The sequence below is a fragment of the Gambusia affinis genome, linkage group LG04 (genome assembly GCF_019740435.1).
Source record: "Gambusia affinis linkage group LG04, SWU_Gaff_1.0, whole genome shotgun sequence".
In the NCBI taxonomy this organism is placed as follows: domain Eukaryota; kingdom Metazoa; phylum Chordata; class Actinopteri; order Cyprinodontiformes; family Poeciliidae; genus Gambusia; species Gambusia affinis.
The window spans coordinates 29,236,974-29,258,865 of record NC_057871.1 but is presented as its reverse complement, the minus strand read 5'-3'; the positions used below and the strand labels follow the sequence as shown (position 1 = coordinate 29,258,865).

The 21,892-nt window shown below is 40.1% G+C and overlaps 1 protein-coding gene across 1 annotated transcript in view; it reads right to left on the bottom strand.

Moving 5' to 3' along the window:
• Nucleotides 1-11,241, bottom strand: part of tll1 (tolloid-like 1) — a 72,112-nt gene extending 60,871 nt beyond the window's left edge. Inside the window, exons 1-2 of the mRNA XM_044115757.1 lie at nt 11,171-11,241; nt 8,778-9,207 (exon numbers count right to left, since the gene is read on the bottom strand). Coding sequence (XP_043971692.1) covers nt 8,778-8,958 — 181 coding nt within the window. The 5' untranslated portion in view covers nt 8,959-9,207; nt 11,171-11,241. The remainder of the gene's footprint in view (nt 1-8,777; nt 9,208-11,170) is intronic.
• Between the last annotated feature and the right edge of the window lie 10,651 nt (nt 11,242-21,892).

Here is a 21,892-nt window from a genome sequence, read left to right as displayed (position 1 = left end):
TGGAAAGGTTTGCTTCCAGAATAAAAGTTGTTTGTTATATTTTTGTTTCGAGTCACGTCACCTGAACTTTCACCCAGCGCAAACTTTCACATCGTCTTGTTTTTCTGTAAGTCCGAAGATTGGGATGAAGAGCCAGCAGGACTCTGACATTAATGCAACATGAAGTGACCTGCAGAGGATTATTTCATATATCCTTAAAAACTATCATTAAGCATAAACACTTAATCAACATTTATCTCCAAAATTTACAAAAAGAATGAATCAATTAGCCGTTTCAAATAAAAACGTCTGATAGTTACAGTGAGGGGGCAACAAATCAGGCCACAATAAAATATGTAAGACGTAACAGCTTCTAAAATTATCTTTTAAAAACCACAAAACAGATTACTCAGTGTTATGATTTAATGAAGAGAGGGAAAGTAAAAATGATTATGTATGTAAGTAAGTATGAGATTGTAGTGTTCATGTACTTTTCTTCATTGCTGATGGTAGCAGCAACTGCATCTCTAAAGTTGAAGCTGATCTATTTAAGTCACTGTGATCAGGAGAAGAAATGAAAGAGACTGAACGTTTGTTTTATTATAAACTGTTCACCTCATGTTGTTGTCTGAAAGGATGAGTGCCATGTCTGGAATCCTTTTTATTAAACAACAGATAAAAACCTCCCTAAAGGGAAAGTATTATGTATTTTCAAGGAACATATTATCATGTTATAGCACAATCAAGTAACTATGCAACCTTCTGTTGTTATAAAAATGCTATTAACATCAAATATGACTTAAAAGAATTTTTATTTAGCCCCTTGAAATTGGGCTATTGTCTCTTCAATCACTGCTCTTTCTGAAACCTCAGGAAGTCATCACAACATGGCTCCTCTATTAACCCTTTGATGACGTTTATACCGGCGTTGCACTGAGAAGTAGTTCATATAATGAGCTCAGCAGATGCTCAGTTCCACCAGGAGTTTGCTAATTGCTGCTGGCTAGTCTGAAGGAGCTGAGTGGGGAAGTGATGGCGAGGGGCTGCTCTGTGAGGTGGAGGTTTGGAAACTGTAGCTGAGAGGAGGAGGTGCGTCTCGAAGGCGGAGCTAGTTCCACCCAAACATTTAGCATGTCTGAATGGTTGCCACGGGAGATTAAAGGATGCATGAAAGAATCAAGCAAACACTCCTGGTGTGTTTTTTGATGTGGGGATAACACTACAACATGATGTAAAGCTTAAAAAAGTTGATTTTAAACAATACTGATTCTTTAAAAATACTCATATCCAAGTGAAAGTTTATTATGGAAATGAGACAGAGCAGAAAAATAGCATGAAAATGTTCAAAACTCAGAGTAAAACCTGAAATGACTTAAAAACTGAGGCATGTGGAGACTGCAGTCTGTTCATAGACATGCAACATATTCTGGTTTGTATTCATCTGGATTAAAACCGGTCCAGAATAGTCACTCCATAAACACACAAGAGGCATGAGGAGGCCATAGAAGATGATAACAAGTGTACCAAAATCAATTTCTTTTATAAATAAATACCTTCCTCATATGAAACTGCGTTACTTTGATAGTCCACATGAAAATGAGTTTCGCTCTGCAGAGAAAGCGGGATTTCCTTCGCCTCTGATGGATTTAGGTGAATGATTTTCTGCTGCTATAAATACCAGCAGGAATAGCGTGGTGACAAAAGCGCCCACATCTTTAATAATTGAGCAATGCGTGGCAGGTGGGCAGAACGCCGGCAGTGCTGACTCACGGCTTCACCGGCGCCGGAACGATTCCCGCTCCACAGCAAACAGCCGGATCTCGCCACATCTGTGCTGAAAGCGGGAATCCTGAGGAAGGCTTGGGAAGCTCCGTGGCAGCAGCACTCTGCCCGGGAAAATCCTGTTTAATATAACAGGAGTGAGACCAGTTGCTCTCTCACAGACACACACATTAAAGAGTGCAGCCCGCACATTGCTGCAGCTTCCTCACTACTGTGGAAGAGCGGAAGCAGGGAACAGTAGCCACCGTTTGCTGTCACGTTATATAATCAGACTGTAAATTGTAAGTGAATATTTTGAAATTTTCTCTTTGGCACTGAAGTAAGGAAATTGTGCCATTTCAGAGCGCTGCGCATGAACAGGCACAAAAACTGGGGCAAACAGACGAGGAGGTGATGAAAATTTTAAGCTATTCCACAACTGTGGAGCTCCATTTTATGAGAGAACAACAAGAGCTGAAAGAAACAGACGAGCAGAAAAAGACGTCTGGAACGTTCTCTGTAAATCCACTTCATTAGGTGCAGAAAAGAAGGAAAAAAGTCTTTAAAAAATAATCAGAACTGTACCAGACAGACTGAAGAGACAGAAACATGAATGCATCTTCATTGTAGTTTGTTGCAGTGTGAGGAACGAAGGTCTTGTTGACAATTAAAAACTGTGGAAACCCAATAAACAAGAAATTAAACTCCAGCTTGCTATTGTTTTTCTGACACAAAATAAAGAACTAAATCATAATGCAAGCAGCAGAATCCATCACACACACACCCACACACAGCTACACACACTGTGTATGATTACATGGACAGCTACAGTGTACATCAGCCTGGAAACAACAAGAAAAACTCATTCTCAGCTAATTCAGCTAAATCCACATCTGGGCCAGCTGCTTCTCACATTCAGCTGTGAGGATTATTGAACTCTCAAATGCAGTTTTCTTATATTGTAGTTCATTTTCTGTTTTCCTCAAAGAGATTTATGAAAACACCAACATTGGTGTTAATCAGGTTCTTCTTACCTAATGCGGATTTCCACTTTTCATTGAGGCCTGACCTACAAATTTCATCTCTCACACGTTCCAACCTTTTTCTTCTTATGGACTATAAAACATAGAAGCTTACTGGTGGAAACTTTGCTTGTATTCAGATACAAAATGTAGCAAATACCTGACCATATTTGCTACGGGTTTTTTAATAGAGGAGGTAGATTTGAATGAAGTTGTAAACAAAAGCAAATAAAAGAACGTGAATCAAAGTCAAGTATTTATGTTTAATTACAAATGTTGTCTTTTTTAATCATTCCATAATTTGCTCTACATTTGCTCTACATTCATTATGTATTCTCCTGCCACAAGATGCCATTTTAAAGCACAGTCAAGTTACCTTCTGTTGTTACAGATAAGACTTGAAAGAAATTGAACTTTGTAATTTAACTCTTTAAAATTGAGCCTCTGTCTCTTTAAAAACTCCTGCGCTTTCTAAAACTCCGCCTTCTGGAAGTCATCACAACATGGCTCCTCTATTAGCCCTTTAACAATGTTTTTACCAGCGTTGCTATGAGAAGCAACTCCTATAAAGAGCTCAGCAGATGCACAGTTCCATCAGGTATTTGCTAATTGCTGCTGGCTAGTCTGAAGGAGCCGCATGGGGGAGGGCTGCTCAGTGAAGCAGAAGCTCAGAGGCTTAAAAACTGTAGCTCCAATGAAGAGCTCATGCTATCTTCAGCTCATGCTATGCTACGCAGACATGCAGCATTGATGAGGATTCACTCAACCCAGCATGACAAATCCTTGGATAGGTTTACCATTCCAAGATTGGCCTTATTTTCTAATTGTTTCAGGTAATAATTAGATGACCAGCAGGGGGCACTCAGTGACAGTGGACAGATAATTACACTTCATCCTTGGATGGTAGAGTGATCATTGTGTAAAAAAAAAATGAGAAAGTGATTCCAGAGTAAACAATAACTCCCAGCGCTGGTAGTGATACCTCCCAGCGTTATCACTACCAGATGATGAAATTTTCTTCATCGGGAAGAAAATGTCATCATTTCTTCCCGATGAAAAAATTTCACCCAACAAATTTGGAACATTTCTTCCCGATGCACAAGGCAAAAACAAAACCGGGAAAAATCGACACTCATAATTCCTAGAAGAGACAGAAATTGTTCAAACCACGACACTAAGATACATCTTCATGTTTTCGGGCAACATGCACAAGAACGTGCAAAAGAGAACAGAAAAGACACGTGGCGCCACATTCAGCCTGGGCAGTTTGTGGACAGAAGGAACTTGTGCTTACAAATCCTCAAACTGGATCCTGAACAGGTGCAGATGTTTATCTGCACCTGTTCAGGATCCAGTTTGTGTCCACATGCTGACATGTGGAAAAGGGACATTTTTATACAGCAAACATAAATCAGTTGAGCAATGTCACTTATCTAGAGGCACATTAAACTTCAGGAAAACCAGAATTGTTGTCTCAGCAACATAAGCCAATTCTAATACACGCAAAAAAATCTAAAAACCCACAAAGTGTCATCGCGCCCTTCTGTGATTACTGCTGTTGTCTTTAGGGGGCAAAAAAAAAGTGGAAAGGTGTTTGTTTTCTTGGATCCCTCCTGAAGAAACAGCTTTCAGAGTTTGGACACTCAAGTTTGTTTAGCCTGCACTCGAGTGTGTGTGAGCATTTTATGAGAACAGTGATTTGGAAGGAAGCATGAATGACTCTTGAGTAAAAGAAGGAGCACGTGCGCGTGCAAGCGTGTGTGTTGGGGTGCACGCGTGTGTGTCATCTCCAGCTGAGCGGCAGGATGCAGACAACCAGGAAGAGATAAGCGAGGGTGAATGGAGGGAGCTTTGCCTGCGTGCGTATTCAGCGCGCGGGCGAGCTGGGGTTGGAGTGCTCGCGTGGGGAAATGGCTTCACAAAGGACGTGGAAGTGCGCGTTCCCCTGTCTGCCGGCGCGGGACTCGGAGGAGATAAGCAGACAGCCAAATACACTCCCCCTCTACCCCCCTAATCCCCCTTGTGTTTTCCCAGCAAAAACAGGAGGCGGAATACCAACCGCTCCAATGACGATGCCACAGGGTCAGGCCTGGAATGAGTTGAGCTTAAAGGTCTTCCAAGCTGCGCCCGGAAAAAAAAACTACAAAACACTGAAACCCACATCTCCATGTGTGCTAGAAGAAAGGTTTCACTTTATTTTGCATCTGCAAGATTATAAAATTATTAAAATATTAAGATGTGTTTGTCTTCAGCGGTACAGAGGGTTACACAACAACTTAAAGGGACGGTATGAAGCAAAATCAACTTTTTCTGAGCTTCACCTCATGTGATAATGTTATTTCCTCAACAAAAACACACCTGGAGTGTTGCCTTGATTCATTCACACATGTTTGAGAAATCCTTTAATTCCCATGGCAACCATTCAGCTGTGCAAAATACTTGGTGAGATCTAGCATTGCCTTAGAGGCGCAATTCCTCCCTGGAGCTGCAGCTTCCGAGCTTCCACCTCACAGAGCGGCCCTCCTCCACGACTTCCTCACTCAGCTCCTTCAGACTAGCCAGCAGCAATTAGCAAACCCCTGATGGAACTGAGCTTCAGCTGAGCTCATTATAGGAGCTACTTCTCAGAGCAACGCTGGTGAAAACATTGTTAAAGGGTCAAAAGAGTCATCATGTTGCAATGACTTCCTGCCTGGGGATCACTGGAATGAGCTGAAATGTGAAAGTTTTGGGTTCCTCCTGCCACATTCTGATGTGCCTCTGAGCAAGGTAATTAAGTAGTAGTCTGCCAAAGGGAAATCGGGATGATTGTCATCAGCAATCAAGCTGAAAATCAGCCAGTATCAATCAGGTGATTTATTTCACTGCAGTCCAATCAAAAGTTTGTTCTGTTGTAATTAGAACATGACTGTTTGTCTTTATCTCTGAATCATGTGCTAAATAAGTGTGAAGAATTTCATATCCAGGAATATGAAATCACTAGAATTACTACAGCGCTGTCATACAGGCACATTCAAATCCATCCGATTCGATGCCTAAAATATTCCAGATGTCTGTTGATGACACAAGACAAAGTGTGTCATAGAAAATAACTGCTTTACCTGCAGCCAAGACATTATTGTGAATAGAACTAAATGAAACAGTTTGATGTTAATATCAAAGGCAAACATTTATAGACTTCTGCTGCGTTCACACCTGCTGTTATTCACCGACTGGCCAAAGCTGTAGTGGCACTTCACTAATTTACTTCACCGATTGCTTTTGGGTTTTGTTTTGTTTTATTTTCAATTTATTTTTTGCAACTTAGGTAGGGTTCAGAAATGCATGTTTAGCCATAAATTACTGGTCTTAAAGTCATGGAAAAAATGTTTGCAAAGGAAAAGATTAAAACATTTTGTCTAATCCTAGAAACCTGAATCCTAGAGGACAGAAAGGAAAGTCAAATTTTATTTTTCTCTAGCAGCATCAAAATAAATTGCTGTATCTCAGCCTTAATGAACACTCACACAGGATGTTCTAAAAACACACACACACAAAAAACAGCTACAGAATTTTTAACTCCAGGAAATCGGATAGTTGTTCGACTATTTTCAGTTTTCTGACGTGAATCTAGACGCAGTGAGTATAATAAATTCTTTATGTCATGTACATTTTCTGCAAATAAACACATTGCTCACTTGGTTTCACTCGGTTATTTTAACCTACAGAACTCGTTCTGGCAGTCAAACCCATGTGGACCTGCTGGGCTTCCATCCAAACACATTCACACAACACAAAGTGTATGTTTCTAGTGCAGCGTAAAGCCACAGAGCGGCGAGAAGAAATCACTTCTACACAAATCTGTGTAATTTACACATCAAAACACACACAGGGAGGCCTGTGAGCTCTGTATACTTGGTATGAGGGGAATGCATGGGGATCAGCTCACAGATGGTCAGCACTCTGGGTGGAGTTCATATTTGTGTCATCACAGAAATCATGACCAAACCACTAAATTACACGTACGGGTACAAAAACATAAATCTAGACTTCAGATGATGATTTCAGATGGCTATAAAACCTGAGTCTCTGTAAGAGGAGACGTTCAGGTTCCTCTGCTGAGAATCAGAAACGATGATGACTTAAAAATCCTCCCCAACAAACAGTCTTAACAACATCATCTACAGCGGTATAAAAAGATGCTATATATCAAAATCTTTACTTTGAAGTATAACGCCTTAAAATTAGGTTTCTGTCTCTTTAAAATCTCCTGCTCTTTCTAAAACTTTGCCTCCAGGAAGTCATCACATGGTTCCTTTATTAACCCTTTAACAAAGTTTTTACCAGCGTTTCACTGAGAAGAAGCTCCTATAACGAGCCCAGCAGATGCAGTTCCTCCAGGTGTTTGCTAATTGCCGCTGGCTAGTCTGAAGGAGCTGAGAAGGAGAGTCAAGAGGGAGGACTGCTATGAGAGGTGGAAACCAGGAGACTTGGAAACTGCAACTTTGTCCTAGAAGGCAGAGTTAGGCTTACCCAGGTGTTTTACACATCTCAATGGTTGCCATGGGAGACCAGAGGATTTCTCAAACAAGCATGAAAGAATCAAAGCAACACTTCAGGTGTGTTTTTGATGAGGGAATATCATAATAACATGAGGTAAAGTTCAAAAATGTCAATTTTACATAACTTTAACAAGTAAATGATCCTTTTCTAATTATTTCTTGTTGCTTTCATATGATAAGAGTTACTTTATTAGCATAGAATTTGATGGAGAAAATCACTTTTTGTTTTACAGGTTGTAAAATGCTCTGGAATAAGCATCTCCACTTAGATGCTTCGATTCAATTTTATCAGTGCAGATATTGAACATAATTTTACATCATTTGACAATGTGCCTGATCCTTATATAGCCTTATGGATTCTAGTCTGATTCTATCCTTTGACATCATGCTTTATTATTTATTTGACATTACATTTAGAATCCCTAATTGCACTTTCTGAATAATTTGAAAGAAGGTTTGTTGCAGTTTATTTTTACATGTTTGACCAACGTAGCCAACCTATTGTTGTTGTCAGTTTATTTATTACCTATTTTACATTGGCTGTTCTACTCCTAATTGAACTGACAGTTGTGTTGTTTCTTCAGGTTTGACCAAGCTTGTGGAGCTATTGGTGATTTAAGTGTGGTGTACTGGTGCTACTGTGCAGAGCTTTCAAAAAAATTGTTTAGTACATGTCTGTGTGTAAGAAAACAAACGCTTTAAATCAATTCACCACAGTTTTTCTTTTTTTTTGTGGGTTTTTTTCTGTATCGGGTCTGTATCGGCAATATTAACCTTCAGAAATGTGTATCGGTATGGGAAGTGGAACAGTGGATCGGAGGAAACTTTAAAATTCGCTTTGTAACAACGCAGCTCTGCTTAAAAAAGGGAGCAAGGTTCCACTGAAAATGAACTGAACCTGGTGACGGGTTAATTATTTTACGTTCACATAAACCTCTTCCATGGTGGCTTTCCATCAAACATGCTTTACTCGAAGCTGCTCCAAGTCTGCTGCTAAATTATTTTTTGCATAATTTGCTCAAGAGTTAAAGTGAGGAAGACAGCTGCGCCTGATGCTACACTGCATTCCAGCTGTTTCTCATCTGCACACATGCCGAAACCGCTCTGGAACCGCTTTTCCAGACCACGTCTCAGAACGCAGCATGACTTTGGCTTCTGATCTGATCTGAGAGCGGCGCGCGGGTCACAAGCAGCGCGCCACGAGGCTGATCCGCTGCGGGGCCCCGCAGCGGGATCTGTTGGCTGCAGGACTCATCCCGCCACGAAAAACTGCCTGAAAAGGATCATCTGGGCACGAGCGCATGCACAGACAGACGCGGGCTGTCATTGCTCATGCATACATACACGTGCCTGATCGGAGCCAGATGTGTGAGAGGATCACTGTGCCCACACGCAGAGGATAATTATTCATCTAATCACTGAAACGTTTAAAAATAAATAAATAAACTGAATCAAAGTTGGAAAATTGACTCACCAGCTTTGCACGGGTCCTTGTAGTCGATGCTTTCCACTTTCTCCTCTTCATAATAATCAAATCCGGGTTCCTCGTAGTCGAAACAGTTAGAAATAGAAAGTTTCCCCCAGAAAGTCAAGCCCGCAAGCATCAGCGTGATCCAGCGCATCTTAGCGGCCAGTGCCAAGGGCACTCGGTCCATCTGCGGACTGAAGGGAGCAAAAAATAATAAAATAATATATAGCCTATTTTAAAAAAGGCCTCTCTGTTCGTCTCCTCTGCTGCTTGGAGATGGACGGCGAGCCTTTAAAGGGTCATGGTGATTGTCGCGTGGCTCTCTGGTGGCGAGGAGTTACTGCGCCCCGCGCGTCTTCATGGCCAACCGGAGCATCCGTGAGTCGCTCAGCACCGAGGAGCTCCGCGGTCCTCCGCCGTGGCTTCACAGGTGAGACTGGAGCGGGAGAAAGGAGAGAGAACGGCGGTGAGTTGGTGAGGACGAGGCGGCTTCTGAGCGTGAAGACGCGCCGCGGTGTCTCTCTGCTGCGCGGACACAGTACTGGACGCATCCGCGTCGCATAATTCCCAGCCTGCCCCGCACTGATGTCGCTCCCTCCCCGGGGTTCAGCCTCTGCTGTCTCTCTCAGGCTGTGTCAGCGCACCGCCCTCTCTCTCACACACACGCACACACACATACCGCCACCACTGCATACCTGCACGCTTTCAAAACTTTCTTTTCACTTCTTTTGTTCTCATTCAGAGTTTCTGCGGCTGAATTCACCCAACAAAGAAAAAAAAAGAGGGGGGAAAAACAGGCGCTCTTTCCTCTCTGATCTCAGCGCATCTGCAGAAGGAGAATAAGCGCGCTCTGGTTATTACAGGGCATTGGACCCAGACCCGCAAATTAAAGGCTGCTTGCGTGAATTAAAAACCGGCAGCGGTAAAAGTAACAGGACCTCAGCAAATTTGCCTGCGGGTTTTCTGGTTATTTAGAGGAAACTGCCAAGTAGGTGACAGCAAAACCATAAACGCTCAGACAGATGAATTTAGGAAATGTAGCTACGGCGTGAGAAGTCAGTCTTTTATTCTCTCCTTTTCTCCTCATTGTCATGGAAAAAGCACAAAAAGCCAAGGATTCCATGCGGTAAAGAGGGAGGAGAGCACAAAATGGCAGTAAAGTGATCAACATTCCCACATTTTTAATTTTGTCGTCTTAATGAAAAACCATGACGACCCCTTCCAAGAATAATGGCCTAAGTCATTTTTGCCAAAAGTGTTGATTTTTTTCCTTTGTTTTGCAAAAATCTACTTTTTTTTTTTTTTTTTTTTTTGACGAAAAGTTATTTAGGCACAAAAAACTATTTTGCCAAAAAAAAAAAAAAAAAAAAAAAAAAAAAGAAGAAGAAAAGACTTCAGCCATTATCTTAGGAATGTGACAATATGTTTATTTCATATGAATCTTGATTTCTGATCAAATGATAAATTTTTCCTCTGTTATCAAATAAACTGGACCTTTGAATTGGAAATTTGTTTTGGAACTTTGTGAAAATCTGATTTAAGAAACGTTAGAGATCCTTTGATGATAAATGATTGACGATGGTGTTGTAATTCTTTCGTTTCCTGCTGGATTGTAAACAGTTCTGTCAGCCAGAGAAAATGCAGCATATTTATTTCACTTCTATGATTTAAAAGTCCTTGAAAACAGAAACAAATGAAAATCTGTCCAAACGTCAGACCTGAAAGGAAACATGAACATTTGTATTAACCAGGAAAAACCTGACGGTGTATCTCTAATACCTAATTATTCACTTTATTTACATGTGTTCCATAGCAAGTGATACAAAAAAAGACAGTTAAAATGCATATAGCAGAAGTATTTTTGCCATTTATTGTTTAATTTCTGGGACAGCAGCAGATTCTGAGTAAAACTGCTGAGACCTCTGACAGAAAACTGATCATGTTTTCTCACTGGGACTTTTAGGAGAATCATAATTCAAAACATAAAGATAAATGAGAAGAGAGATGTTTGATTGGACATAAAGTGAGCATTTCTTCCTCTCTGTGTCCATCTGTGGTTCCACTACAAACTACAATTTCTTACCTTGGAGTCTAAGCTGCTGTTCTACCAGATGAATTTGAAGGCTTTGTCCACATTTGTTTTTTTTCTCGGGGTTCCAATAAATCTGTCCGCTTCACACACTAAAACACTCGAATCAGTTCGGTTTAACTTGCATCCTCCTCTGAACATTAACGCTGTTGAAAAGCTCATTTCATCACAATTTTCTGCTAAAAAAAAGAAAAATGACCCAACCCAGTACCGGCAGCGGTTGTTGACAGACAATCGCCGCAGCCTGTGAACACCTTGCCGGGGTAAATCCTCCGCAAACGAGCTCACCCTGCGCGGCTCTGCAGCTTACCTGCTGCTGCTTTCACCTGTCCGGGGGCGCGTCGCCTTCCCGCGGAGCTTCCACTGGACCCTTCATCCTGGGAGCTTCCCCTGAGGAGGGGGGCCCGGTCGGGTGGGGTTGGGGTAAGGGGGTCACTCGGTACCCACGGTTCTGACCGTGTCCGCTTCCCCCATGTATCACCGGGGAGATTACCGGAGCGCTGTCTCTGTCCCTCCTGACTTAATCCTGCCCTCTGGGAGAGGTGACGTCACGCCATCAATCCATCCGCAAGCTGTCCACCTCCCCGCAGGCATGGACGCAAATCCCCTGGAGGCAGCACGCGCATCCATACATACACACACACACACACACACACACACACACACACACACACACACACACGCACACACACACACACACACACACACACACACACACACACACCGGGACACACCCGCGCGCACACGCACACACATAAATGCGGAGTTAATTTGCTGCGGGTCAACACACTTTTGATCTTTGTCCCCAAAATAAACCTCGAGGAGTCTCTGAAGGCGGGACCAAAGTGAGCAGAACCAGAACCAGAACCAGAACCAGGCAGCAGGATGGAGCAGCTTCCTGATGCTAACCGGGTTTAATCTCCTAGATTGAGGAGAGATGAGGGGAGGGAGAGGAGAGTTTATTCAACTACTGAAAAACTTTTTTTAGTTGTGGCATTCTTTTTTTTCTTCTTCTTCTTCTTACTGTTCAGAAAGACAAAACGAATCCTGGTGTCAGCCGTCACCAGCAGGGGGGGCTAAAGTACCAGTGCTGAGGTCAGCAACAAAAGAGTTCAACTCTGCAGCGCCTTACAAAAGTATTCACTCCCCTTGGATTTGTATTTATTTATTTATTTATTTATTTATTTATTTATTTATTTATTTATTTATTTATTTATTCGCATTTTGCCCCGTTTCTATCTTCTTTATTGATTGGGATTCTTAATCATTTACAAACACTGAATAGTGCCTGCTGGTGTTATGGAAGAAACGTGATGCATGATGTTCTAAATCTAAAAATAAATAAATAAATAAATAAATAAATAGATAAATAAATAAATAAATAAATAAATAAATAAATAAATAAATAAATAAATAAATGTATCTCAGAATTTTGATTTTAATCTCAAATTTTTGTCTCTTTTTCATCAAGATTCTGACTTTAATCTTTTGAGATCAAAAGTCAGAATTCCAAGAGAAAATGTCATTAATTTTGTGAAAAAAGCCAGATCTTTACAAATATGAAGCAAATTTATTCACTACGTTTATCCACACAGATGAGGAATTTGACTTTGGTTCCACCTTCTTCTCAATAAAGACATTTTAAATACAAATAAAAAGAAAAGTAAATTTTTTTAGAAAATAATTCAAGCTGCAACTTTTGGGGTTTTGCCTCAATCGGTTCTGCACATTTCACTCATTTCCTATTTCAAGCTCATTCAGACTGACCAGAGTCACTTTGGACTGACATTCTAACACATTTCATTTCAGATCTGGTTGTGCGTTTGTGTCTTCAGCCTCCTTCCAAATCAGGTTTTCCAGGTTTCCAGTGAGGATTGTATTCAACTCTGTCCTGCCAATCACAGCCTCCCCACAGCATGATGCTGCCCTCATCATGTTTCATGGTTGGGGTGTTGTCTTCAGAGTGAAGTAACATACTGCAGAGTTAAATCAACACTATGCTAATTTAACTCTCTCCAGAGTTATTTCAACAATAGTTTGAGTAGTTATAACTTTTTCAAGTGTTAAAATTACTCAATTTCTTGTTGAAATAACTCTGAAGAGAGTTAAATTAACACCAATTCTGATAAGGACCAAATAGACTCGGCATAGTGTTGATTTAACTCTGCAGAATTTGTTGTGCAGAAACCAAACAGTTTGTAGAGTCCAATTTTTTGTTCACAATGTGTTGACGTTTTGCATGAATGAAATATAGAAAACATACATTCCAACAAACGTTGAACACCTCGCTTCCACAATCAACATTCGAGGCGTAAAATGAAATTCAGCTGAAAAAGGAAAAATAAAAATAAACCAAAAGAGTGGTGTAATGAAGAGTGCTTCATTATAGGGACTATTTTTACTTCAGCGCTTTATTAAAGTTAGCACTTTATTTGGCACTGCACTGTTTTCAGTATCTATTGAATATTTATTGAGTATTTTGAGAATTACCATGTAGTGTTTTGATGCGGGTTCTGCACAGCTGCACCTCAGTGAGAAGCGGAGGAGAACTGTTACTGATAGCAAAGAACTGCTGGTTAGTAAAACTTAAGTTTTAACTTAAACTTGTTTTTTTTTGTTTGTTTGGGTTTTTTTTCTTTTGGTGGAATCTGCTAAGTGTGGATGCAAAAGTGATGTGGAGGTGCTGAGAATGACTCACCTGTCGGTTTCTCTCCAGAGTGTCTGGACAAATACTTCCCCAGGGGTCCAGAAGCCATTTATAGGTTCTGGGGGAGGCCAAGGAAAAGTGGGGGAAGGTTTTTTGTGGTGTTTCATAAAGATAAAACCTAAAATATGTATAAAAAGTAAATGTATTCAGTAAATGTATTTGTGAATTGGTGAAGTTCTCTGTGAATTGAAGGGAACTTCACCAGTTCTCAGGTGGAGTTGATGTTTAATTCAGCAGAGACTATTTAAAGCTACGGTTGTATGTTTGGTTTGTTCTAATGATGAATAAAACTTTGCTGCCTCAGCATTCATCTGCACTGCATAGGACTGCCTTGTTACAGGGAAACACAGGCATAAATATACAGATAAATGAAATACAGTTTCAATCATTCAGCTCCAAAGCCGAGACAAAGTATCGCCCTTTTATAAGAAATACTAGTTACATGAATTAATATTAATCTTATTAGGTGCTGCTCATTTACTCTGTTCCATTCCATTCATTCGTATCAGCTTGGGTACTTTCCAAAAAATTGTGTAAATGTGTTGTATATTAAATGTTCTGTTTTTTTCCTCTGACCATAAATGTTCATTTCTCCAAAGCAGAGCAGGAAGTCATTTCCTCAGTGGTCCTGTTTCCAGATTCTCCAGGCTGATCCGTGGAAATCCCGACCCTCCATAAAGCTCTCTAACTAACGTCTGAGGTCCTTCCAGAACAGCAGTTGTTTCCTCCAACAGGGTCTGCTGCTTGTGTGGGTTTTTTTTGTTTGTTTTTTAAGGTGTGCATTTATGATCACATTTTTTTTTTCTCCAGGCTAATTGCCTAGTAAGCCTGTGGAAGGCCTCCCGTGGCATTCTCCATCCACTTCCCCTTAGTTCCATATGTGCAACATCTACACAATCTATTCAGCAAAATGCTTCCTTTCTTAAAAAGGATCCAGCAGCGGGAGGGAAGTGCTGTGTGCAGGTATTTCTGTCCCCATTTAGAGCCGTTATTGATCGGTGAGTCTCTGGAAGTCGGTGAAAGTACCTCGCCAGCATTCTGACCCTGCACAACGACCCCGAAGCTGCGTTCGCTTCCACACAGACACACAACGGTAAAAGAGAAACGCTCAAACTGAACAACAGTCCCTCGAGGCTCTGCCAAGTGCTGCACTCTGCAGCCGCTGTTATTACGATTAGCTGTTTTTTTCTTCTTCTTCTTCTGAAAACAATAAATCTATAGAGAGTTGCCTTGGATTACACAAGGGTTACACTGCATGTCTACCTCAAAAAGATGTGATTAATGCCAAACAAAAGCACTTAAGTAACAAAAACGGGAAATTTAAAGTTTATTTCTATCATATCTAACTGCTGGCTGGAGTCTTAAAGGGGCAGTATTATGTGTTTTCCAAGCACAGCGGGATCTTATACAGTAACTGTGTTTCCATCAGTTGTTAAAAAATGCTATCTTTGTAAATATGACTACAAATGTTACTTCATAATTTAACACCTTGATATTGGGCCTTTGTCTCTTTAAATAAAACAGAGGGACTCTGTTTTTTTTCTGAAACTCCATATTCAGGAAGTCATCTCTCCTCTATTAGCATTTGAACAACATTTGTCCAGCACTTGAACTAGTTCCTATAATGAGCTCAGCAGACCCTCAGTTCCACCAGGTGTTTGCTAATTGCTGCTGGCTAGTCTGAAGGAGCCAAGAGGAAGAGTCACTGGGTAGTTCTCTCTGAGGAGGAAACTAAAAAGCTTAAAAGCTGCAGCTAGAAGGAGGAGCTTTGTCTTCGAAGGTAGAGCTAGGCCCAGCAAGGTGTTTTGCCTGAATGGTTGCCATGGAGATTAATGGATTTCTCATGAAAGGACCAAGCAACACTTCAGATATTACTTTGATGAGGGAATAACATTATAACATGATGTAAAGCTGAGAAAAGTTGATTTTTCATAACACTATCCCTGAAGATGAGTTTATTCAGCTGCAATGAAATCCACATTTTTCTTAAAACTCTTAAATGTGTTCATCCAGTTTCCAGTTGCACAGTTTCAGAAAAGCAGCCTTCTTTCTTCCTCTGCCTGTGGTTACTTTTGCAGCAATTCAATTTATTTTGTGTGAATTTTAAAATACTCAAAAAGATTGTTTTAGTACACAGCTGAAATGAGATGTATTTATGCACAAGACACATTGGCTTTTCTTTTCTGTGACAGAGACATTTTCAACTAATACGTAAAATTACATAAATTTGTAAAAGTTACACACTGCAGCTTTAAGTACGCGGTAAAAGTGACAATGCAATTATTTTTGGTGTGTTTGCTGCAGAACACTTAGATAAAACTGGTTCATCATGTTTTATCTGTTATGAGGCTGAAAGGAGAAATGAAGCAAAGGTAAGAAAACAACATGTTTTCTCCCAGGCCTGCTGACTGTGATAGTGTCTTAAGTGTTTCATGAACCTCCCCTATAGGGAGCAAATATTTGGCCTGAGACATTCATCACCTTCTTTTTTTTTGTTGAAATGCCACAGGAAGACAGTCTGCTGACTCAACAACTTAGTAATAATACTTGGATATTGTTCAGTAGGCCCCAAAAATGTCTTTGAAGTTTAATATCCTCATCCCTTCTGCTGCTGAAATCTCGTTTCGCCTTTAGTGGCGTCTTGGGGAGTCTTGGAAGTTTTCGAGCTCTGAAGACCGACTCACTTCCACGGGAGGATGTGGCGGGGAAACTTCGGATTCCAAGTCTTCAGGTTCAGACTGTGATGAGATGGTCGTTAACCCGCTCCGCTTACGAGACCCTCATATGAGCCGTGGGTAAACAGAAAGAGCGGAGGGAAGACAAGGAACGGAGAGGAAATCCTCTGTTTGAATGCCAAGCTGTGAGTGCCATTCTTTCCCTTCTGTTATTATTTCCTCCTTTGTGCAACACAATTCTGCACTTTCATCTCTCCACCTCTGATTTTTGTGTTTCACGACATGCCTGTGTGAACCACTGAGTGACCACGTGCCAGTTTTGTGACCTGAGTGAAATGATTCTTGTTGTGTCTCTAAAAGATAGAAGAATGATTCTATCTGAGGCAGTAAAAGGGAGAATAAGGGAACGACATGTGATTCTGTTGGAAAATGAAAATGACAAAATGCAAGCAATTTCCAAAAAAACTAAAATGGACCCCCCAGTTCATAGGGCATCCTCTTTAAATCCAAGCATCACATACCTTTTGTGTAAATGACATTCTAGAGGTTAGTTACTTAGTTTTTCATGGTTTCATGCAAGAAGCGGTGCAGCCTCCTGACAGTTTTGTCCAAAACTCATAGAAGTTGCTTATAACTTCTATGAACAGAGCACATCGGCTCTGTTCACATCTGATTGTACAGATGTAAACATGAGAGTAGTCTAGAGAGAAGCGAGGCTACAACATTTGCATGAAGTGGAAGCCATAAAATGCATGCAAACAGAGCAATGACTGTCGGCGCGACTGAATGATCGTGTTCACACCGTCCTGCTGTGTGGAAGCTGAAGTGTGTACCAAGCTTTCCTTCGCTGACACAGCAGTTCTCCAGGAGCTGTATTGTGTGTGTGCATAAGTCTGTGTGTCTGCTTTTAATTTAATAACAACACAAATCTGTTTACAGTCATGTTGTATGGCTTGAAACAGGTAAGGTTTCAGAGTGGGGTCCTGCCTTAGAACGTATTAGAGAAACTGTAAAATCCTCTGACATGACAGGAACTCAGCAGAGTCTCCATTGGCCTCTGCTCCCTGCAGATAGGCTTCCTTTCAGAGAAGCAGCAGAAATATGCTGTATGGATCTTACACACTGTGTGTGTGTGTGTGGGTGTGCACGTGTGTGTGTGGGTGTGCGCGTGTGTGTGGGCGTGTGTGTGTGTGTGGGTGTGTGCGTGTGTGCGTGTGTGTGCGTGTGTGTGCGTGTGCGTGTGTGTGTGTGTGTGTGTGTGTGCCTGCATGCGTGTTTTATGTGTGTCCTTGAATTTAATACATTGGTCATTTTGTCAACACACACCATCTTGTGAGAACCAAAATGCCCCACAACAAGAAGTGGTGTTAATGGCTAACGATTAGGGTTAGAAACAGAGTGCACTGTAAAAACACAACGTCATACCAAGTACTTTTGGTCTAGTTTCTATATTAGTGCTCTTACAAGTAACTTTCAGCAAGAAATAGGAGCTTGTTATAAATTCGTAATATTGCTGAAAAAGTATTTGTTCCATTGAAAGATTATTTCACCTATAATATTGGAAAAGTGTTTTGTAATAAGTGAAATAATCTGCCAGTGGAAGAAGTACACCTCATCAATATTGAGAAATTATTGCTTTTATGTTAATATTACTTCCTATGTACACCTTCTCAATGATCAATAGACTTTAATTTCTAGCAAAATATTTATTTTGATGCAACTGGAAAACCATGTCATCCTCGTGCAAAAACTTAAAAATTGTGATTTAAAAAAAAATTCCAGTTTTTGCATTGATTTAATTAATTAATTTTCTTTATTTCCAATTTTACAATTACGCTCTCAGTGAAAATGCAACATGTTTTAGCCTGCTTTCACCCAGTTGCTTTACTATCTCATTTTGTCTATTTCATCTCTATTTGCTCTGACGTTAACAGAGACAGGTGGGATCTGCAGACTGTTAGATGTTGCTCCAGGTTAGTTGTGACCTCCTTGATGAGTCGTCGCTGTTCTCCTGCTGTCATTGTGTTCAGGCGCTCACTCTCAGGAAAGATTCCCAGCTCCATGTTTTCACTGCGGCCTTCTGACTGGCAGCCAGAGACGTGATCTGTCCTGTCCTGCTTCTCCTCAGTTGCTCGCTGTGCAGGACAGAATTCATTTTAAAATGTTACTGATACCTTATAAAAGTTTGCATGGACTTTCTCCTTGTATCTGGAGCCGACCACCTTCTTGCATTTGTCCTAAAGAAAGGAGATTCGGCCTTTTCCTTTGTGGCTACAAAACTTTCGTTAAACACAGATCTCCACTTCCTGTTTCAAAGTCTCTTCCCTTTGTCTTCGATTAGTTGTGTTAATTTGCTATTCTGCTGCCTCTGCTCTCAATGTCTGCTGGACGTCTGTGTTTTTATTTATTTTTGTTTGATTCATTTCTCACAAACATGTACAGCACTTTGGCAAACCTGCGTGTTTTTAAATGTGCTTCATAAATAAACTCGATCTTGTATTCTTGTAGAGCAGAAAGTTACGATTTGTGAAGAACTATTACCTGGACGAAAAACACCAATTAGAAGAACATCTTAACTTTTTCATACCATGTTTGTGTTGATAGACTGAATGAAGAAAGTCAATAAAAAACGCTAACATGCACTTGTTTCTGTCAATTCCTTGATTCATTTGCTGTCTACAACACTGTCAACAAAAAATCACTTCATTTACTTGACTTATAATTGCAGCAGCACCCTCATTTGTCACTTGAATCTGCTGCAGATTTATTATCAGACTATAAAACATCAGCTGTCGTGTCTAGTATCAGATCTGACTGATGTGGCTTGTCGGATCAGATTAATGTCCTCTTCCTCCTCTCAGTCCCGCTGCGTCCTGCGTCAATCAATGGTATTGATGACAAGATGCTAATAGCAGGTGCTAATAGGGCCTCTATGACTAATAGGCAAAGGTTCTCATTGATCTGCAGAGTTAGCATCCAAAGCTTAAACTGCAGACTCAGCCACAGAGTTGGAGTAAAAGTGCCACCGTTGCTCGGTGAGGAAGTGGAGAGGAGGAAAATGAAGCAGCGTCTTCTACTGGAGAGCAAAGCTGAAAAGATTTGCTTAAAATTTATGCTGATTTTTTTGTTTTCGCATTTCAAGATATGTGTAGTTATTTTTTAAAGCAGGGATGCTACACATCCATGTAAAAGCACAGGTAAGTGTGTCCCAAATTTGATACAAATAAAGCATTATAACTTACAGATGCTTATGCATTCTTTAGTCTCATTTGCTGTTTGTGTAAAATTGAACAGATCCATTAATTTTACACGTTTCACATACAATTATTAAACACCTCGTAGATCCTCAATCAAGCCAATTAAATTAACGTTTTTGACGCGATCAAAAGCTCTAATGATTGATTTAGTCTTTCCAAAATTATGTTTGTTTTATGTAAAATCAGCTTTTTTGAGCTTTATATCATACTGTGATGTCATTCCCTCATCAAAAACATACCTGGATTGTTGCAGAGCGAGGGAGTGTTGCTCAACTCCTCCACTCAGCTCCTTCAGACTAGCGTCAGCAATCAGTTGAGCTGATAACAGAAGCTAGTTTTCAGTGCAACACCGGTAAAATTGTTGTTAAAGGGTTAATAGAGGAGCCATGTTGTGATAACTTCCTGAAGGAAGTTTCAGAAAGAGCAGGAGTTTCTTAAAGAGACAGAGGCCCAATTTCAAGGCGTTAAATTGAAGTCAAATTTCTTTCAAGTCCTACTTGATGTACAGCATTTTTCTAACCAGTGAAGGTAACTTCATTATGCCATAAAATGGCATAATATTACATGAAAAACACACTGCCCCTTTTAAGAGGCTGATGGAGATATAAGCAATCATACTATTGGTTACTTTGCTAAAAATTCATTTCTTCTCGCTGAACTTTTCACCGTGTTTAAATGTGCTCATGTTGAAAGTTTGAAAATGTCAGTGGGATTTAATGCTATGAACGTAACATGTGAATTTCTTACATTTGTACACATTTATACTTGAAGCCCCAACACATTTGTCCGAAGCTGGATGTACCGATGTCCATCGTCCTCACCAGCTGATAATCACAAAGAATGCAGCTCCTCCCTCTTGTTCCTGATCTCTATTTGCTGTTTGTCTTTTTGCCCTGCTCTCACTCAGGTGATTTCACTTATTCAAGCTCATTAGACTGTAACTGAGTTTAAAGCTTTTGGGGGAAAAAACAACAAGGATTTGGACAATGAACTATTTAGAGTGAAAATATGTGACTGTACTTGGGAACAGATGGATTTAGAGGGTGAAAATGGGTCAGCCTATATGAAAAGTACCAGGAGGAGGTAAAGAAGAAGAGGAGAAAATGTTCCTCAGAATTCTCACTGAACCAGAAAGAAGGAGTTCATCACCCAGTTCTACAGTCCCTACACTGAGAGAATAGACTGTAAAATACTGCTCTTAGTTTATAAATCACTGAACGGCTTAGCACCACAACACATTAAATATCTGCTGTTGTTGTTTCAACCTTCCAGAACCTCTCAGGCTTTCTGGTTCTGATCCTGTTCTCCATCCCCAGAACCAGAACCAAAGATGGAGAAGCAGCATTCAGCTTCTATGCTCCACAAATCTGCACCAAACTTCCAGAAAACTGCAAAACAGCCGAAACTCTGAGCTCCTTTAAATCATTGCAAAAATTAAAAAATAAAATTAAAAAAGCCATCTGTTCAGAGTTGCCTTTCATTAATCTTAACTGTAACATTGATCAATATTAGTATTTATTCTAATGCTTTCTGATGATTTTTTTTATGATGACATTTGAGAAAATATGTTTATTGTTTGTTTATGTTTTTATGGTGAACTGCCTCTTGCTGAAATCTGCCACACGAATAAACTTGAATCACCAAGTAGAGTCACTTTTAATTTGAAATGACCATGTGAAGCCTGCAGCAGCAGGACAACTATAAGAATTCAACTTAACATAACTGAGCTTCATGCATGTTTTTGACTGACATTAGTAGCTTGTGAAATCTTGTAAAATATGACTTTTTAAGTAAAATGGAAGATTAAGATAAAGGGAATTTTGTACAGCATATAACATATTATTGATCGTCTTTCTGAGAAAATAAGTGACGCTCTATAAATTCTGCTGACCTTTATCAAATGCATTTTTGTCTTATTCAGCAAAGTAAAGTAAAGACATTTATTTTGATGGCATCTTCCACAGATCACAATAGTAAAGTTCTCCATGACGTCAGAGCCAGGAAATGAAAACATATTAATTGGACAAAAATCATAAATGATGCAGATAAAACAACTACACAGTGATGTATGAAATGACTGTGAAGAACTACGTGGTCGTGTTTGTTTAACAGAATTCAGCTCTTGTTCTTGGAATAAGAACAAACACAGATAGATATTTTTCTGCCATCTAGTGGCTCGAAATACAGGTAAGTGAGACAACAGTTTAATATACTTTGCACATACAATAGCAACAGATATGTCTTTAAATTAGATATTTTTTGTTAACTAAAATGAAAGTATTCTTAAGCTAGTTGTGATCACATAAATTATTCTTTACATTTCTATCAAAGACAATATCACAACAAAGAAAAACATATTAAAGGTTGAATGGCTCTGGAAGTTTCTGCTACAT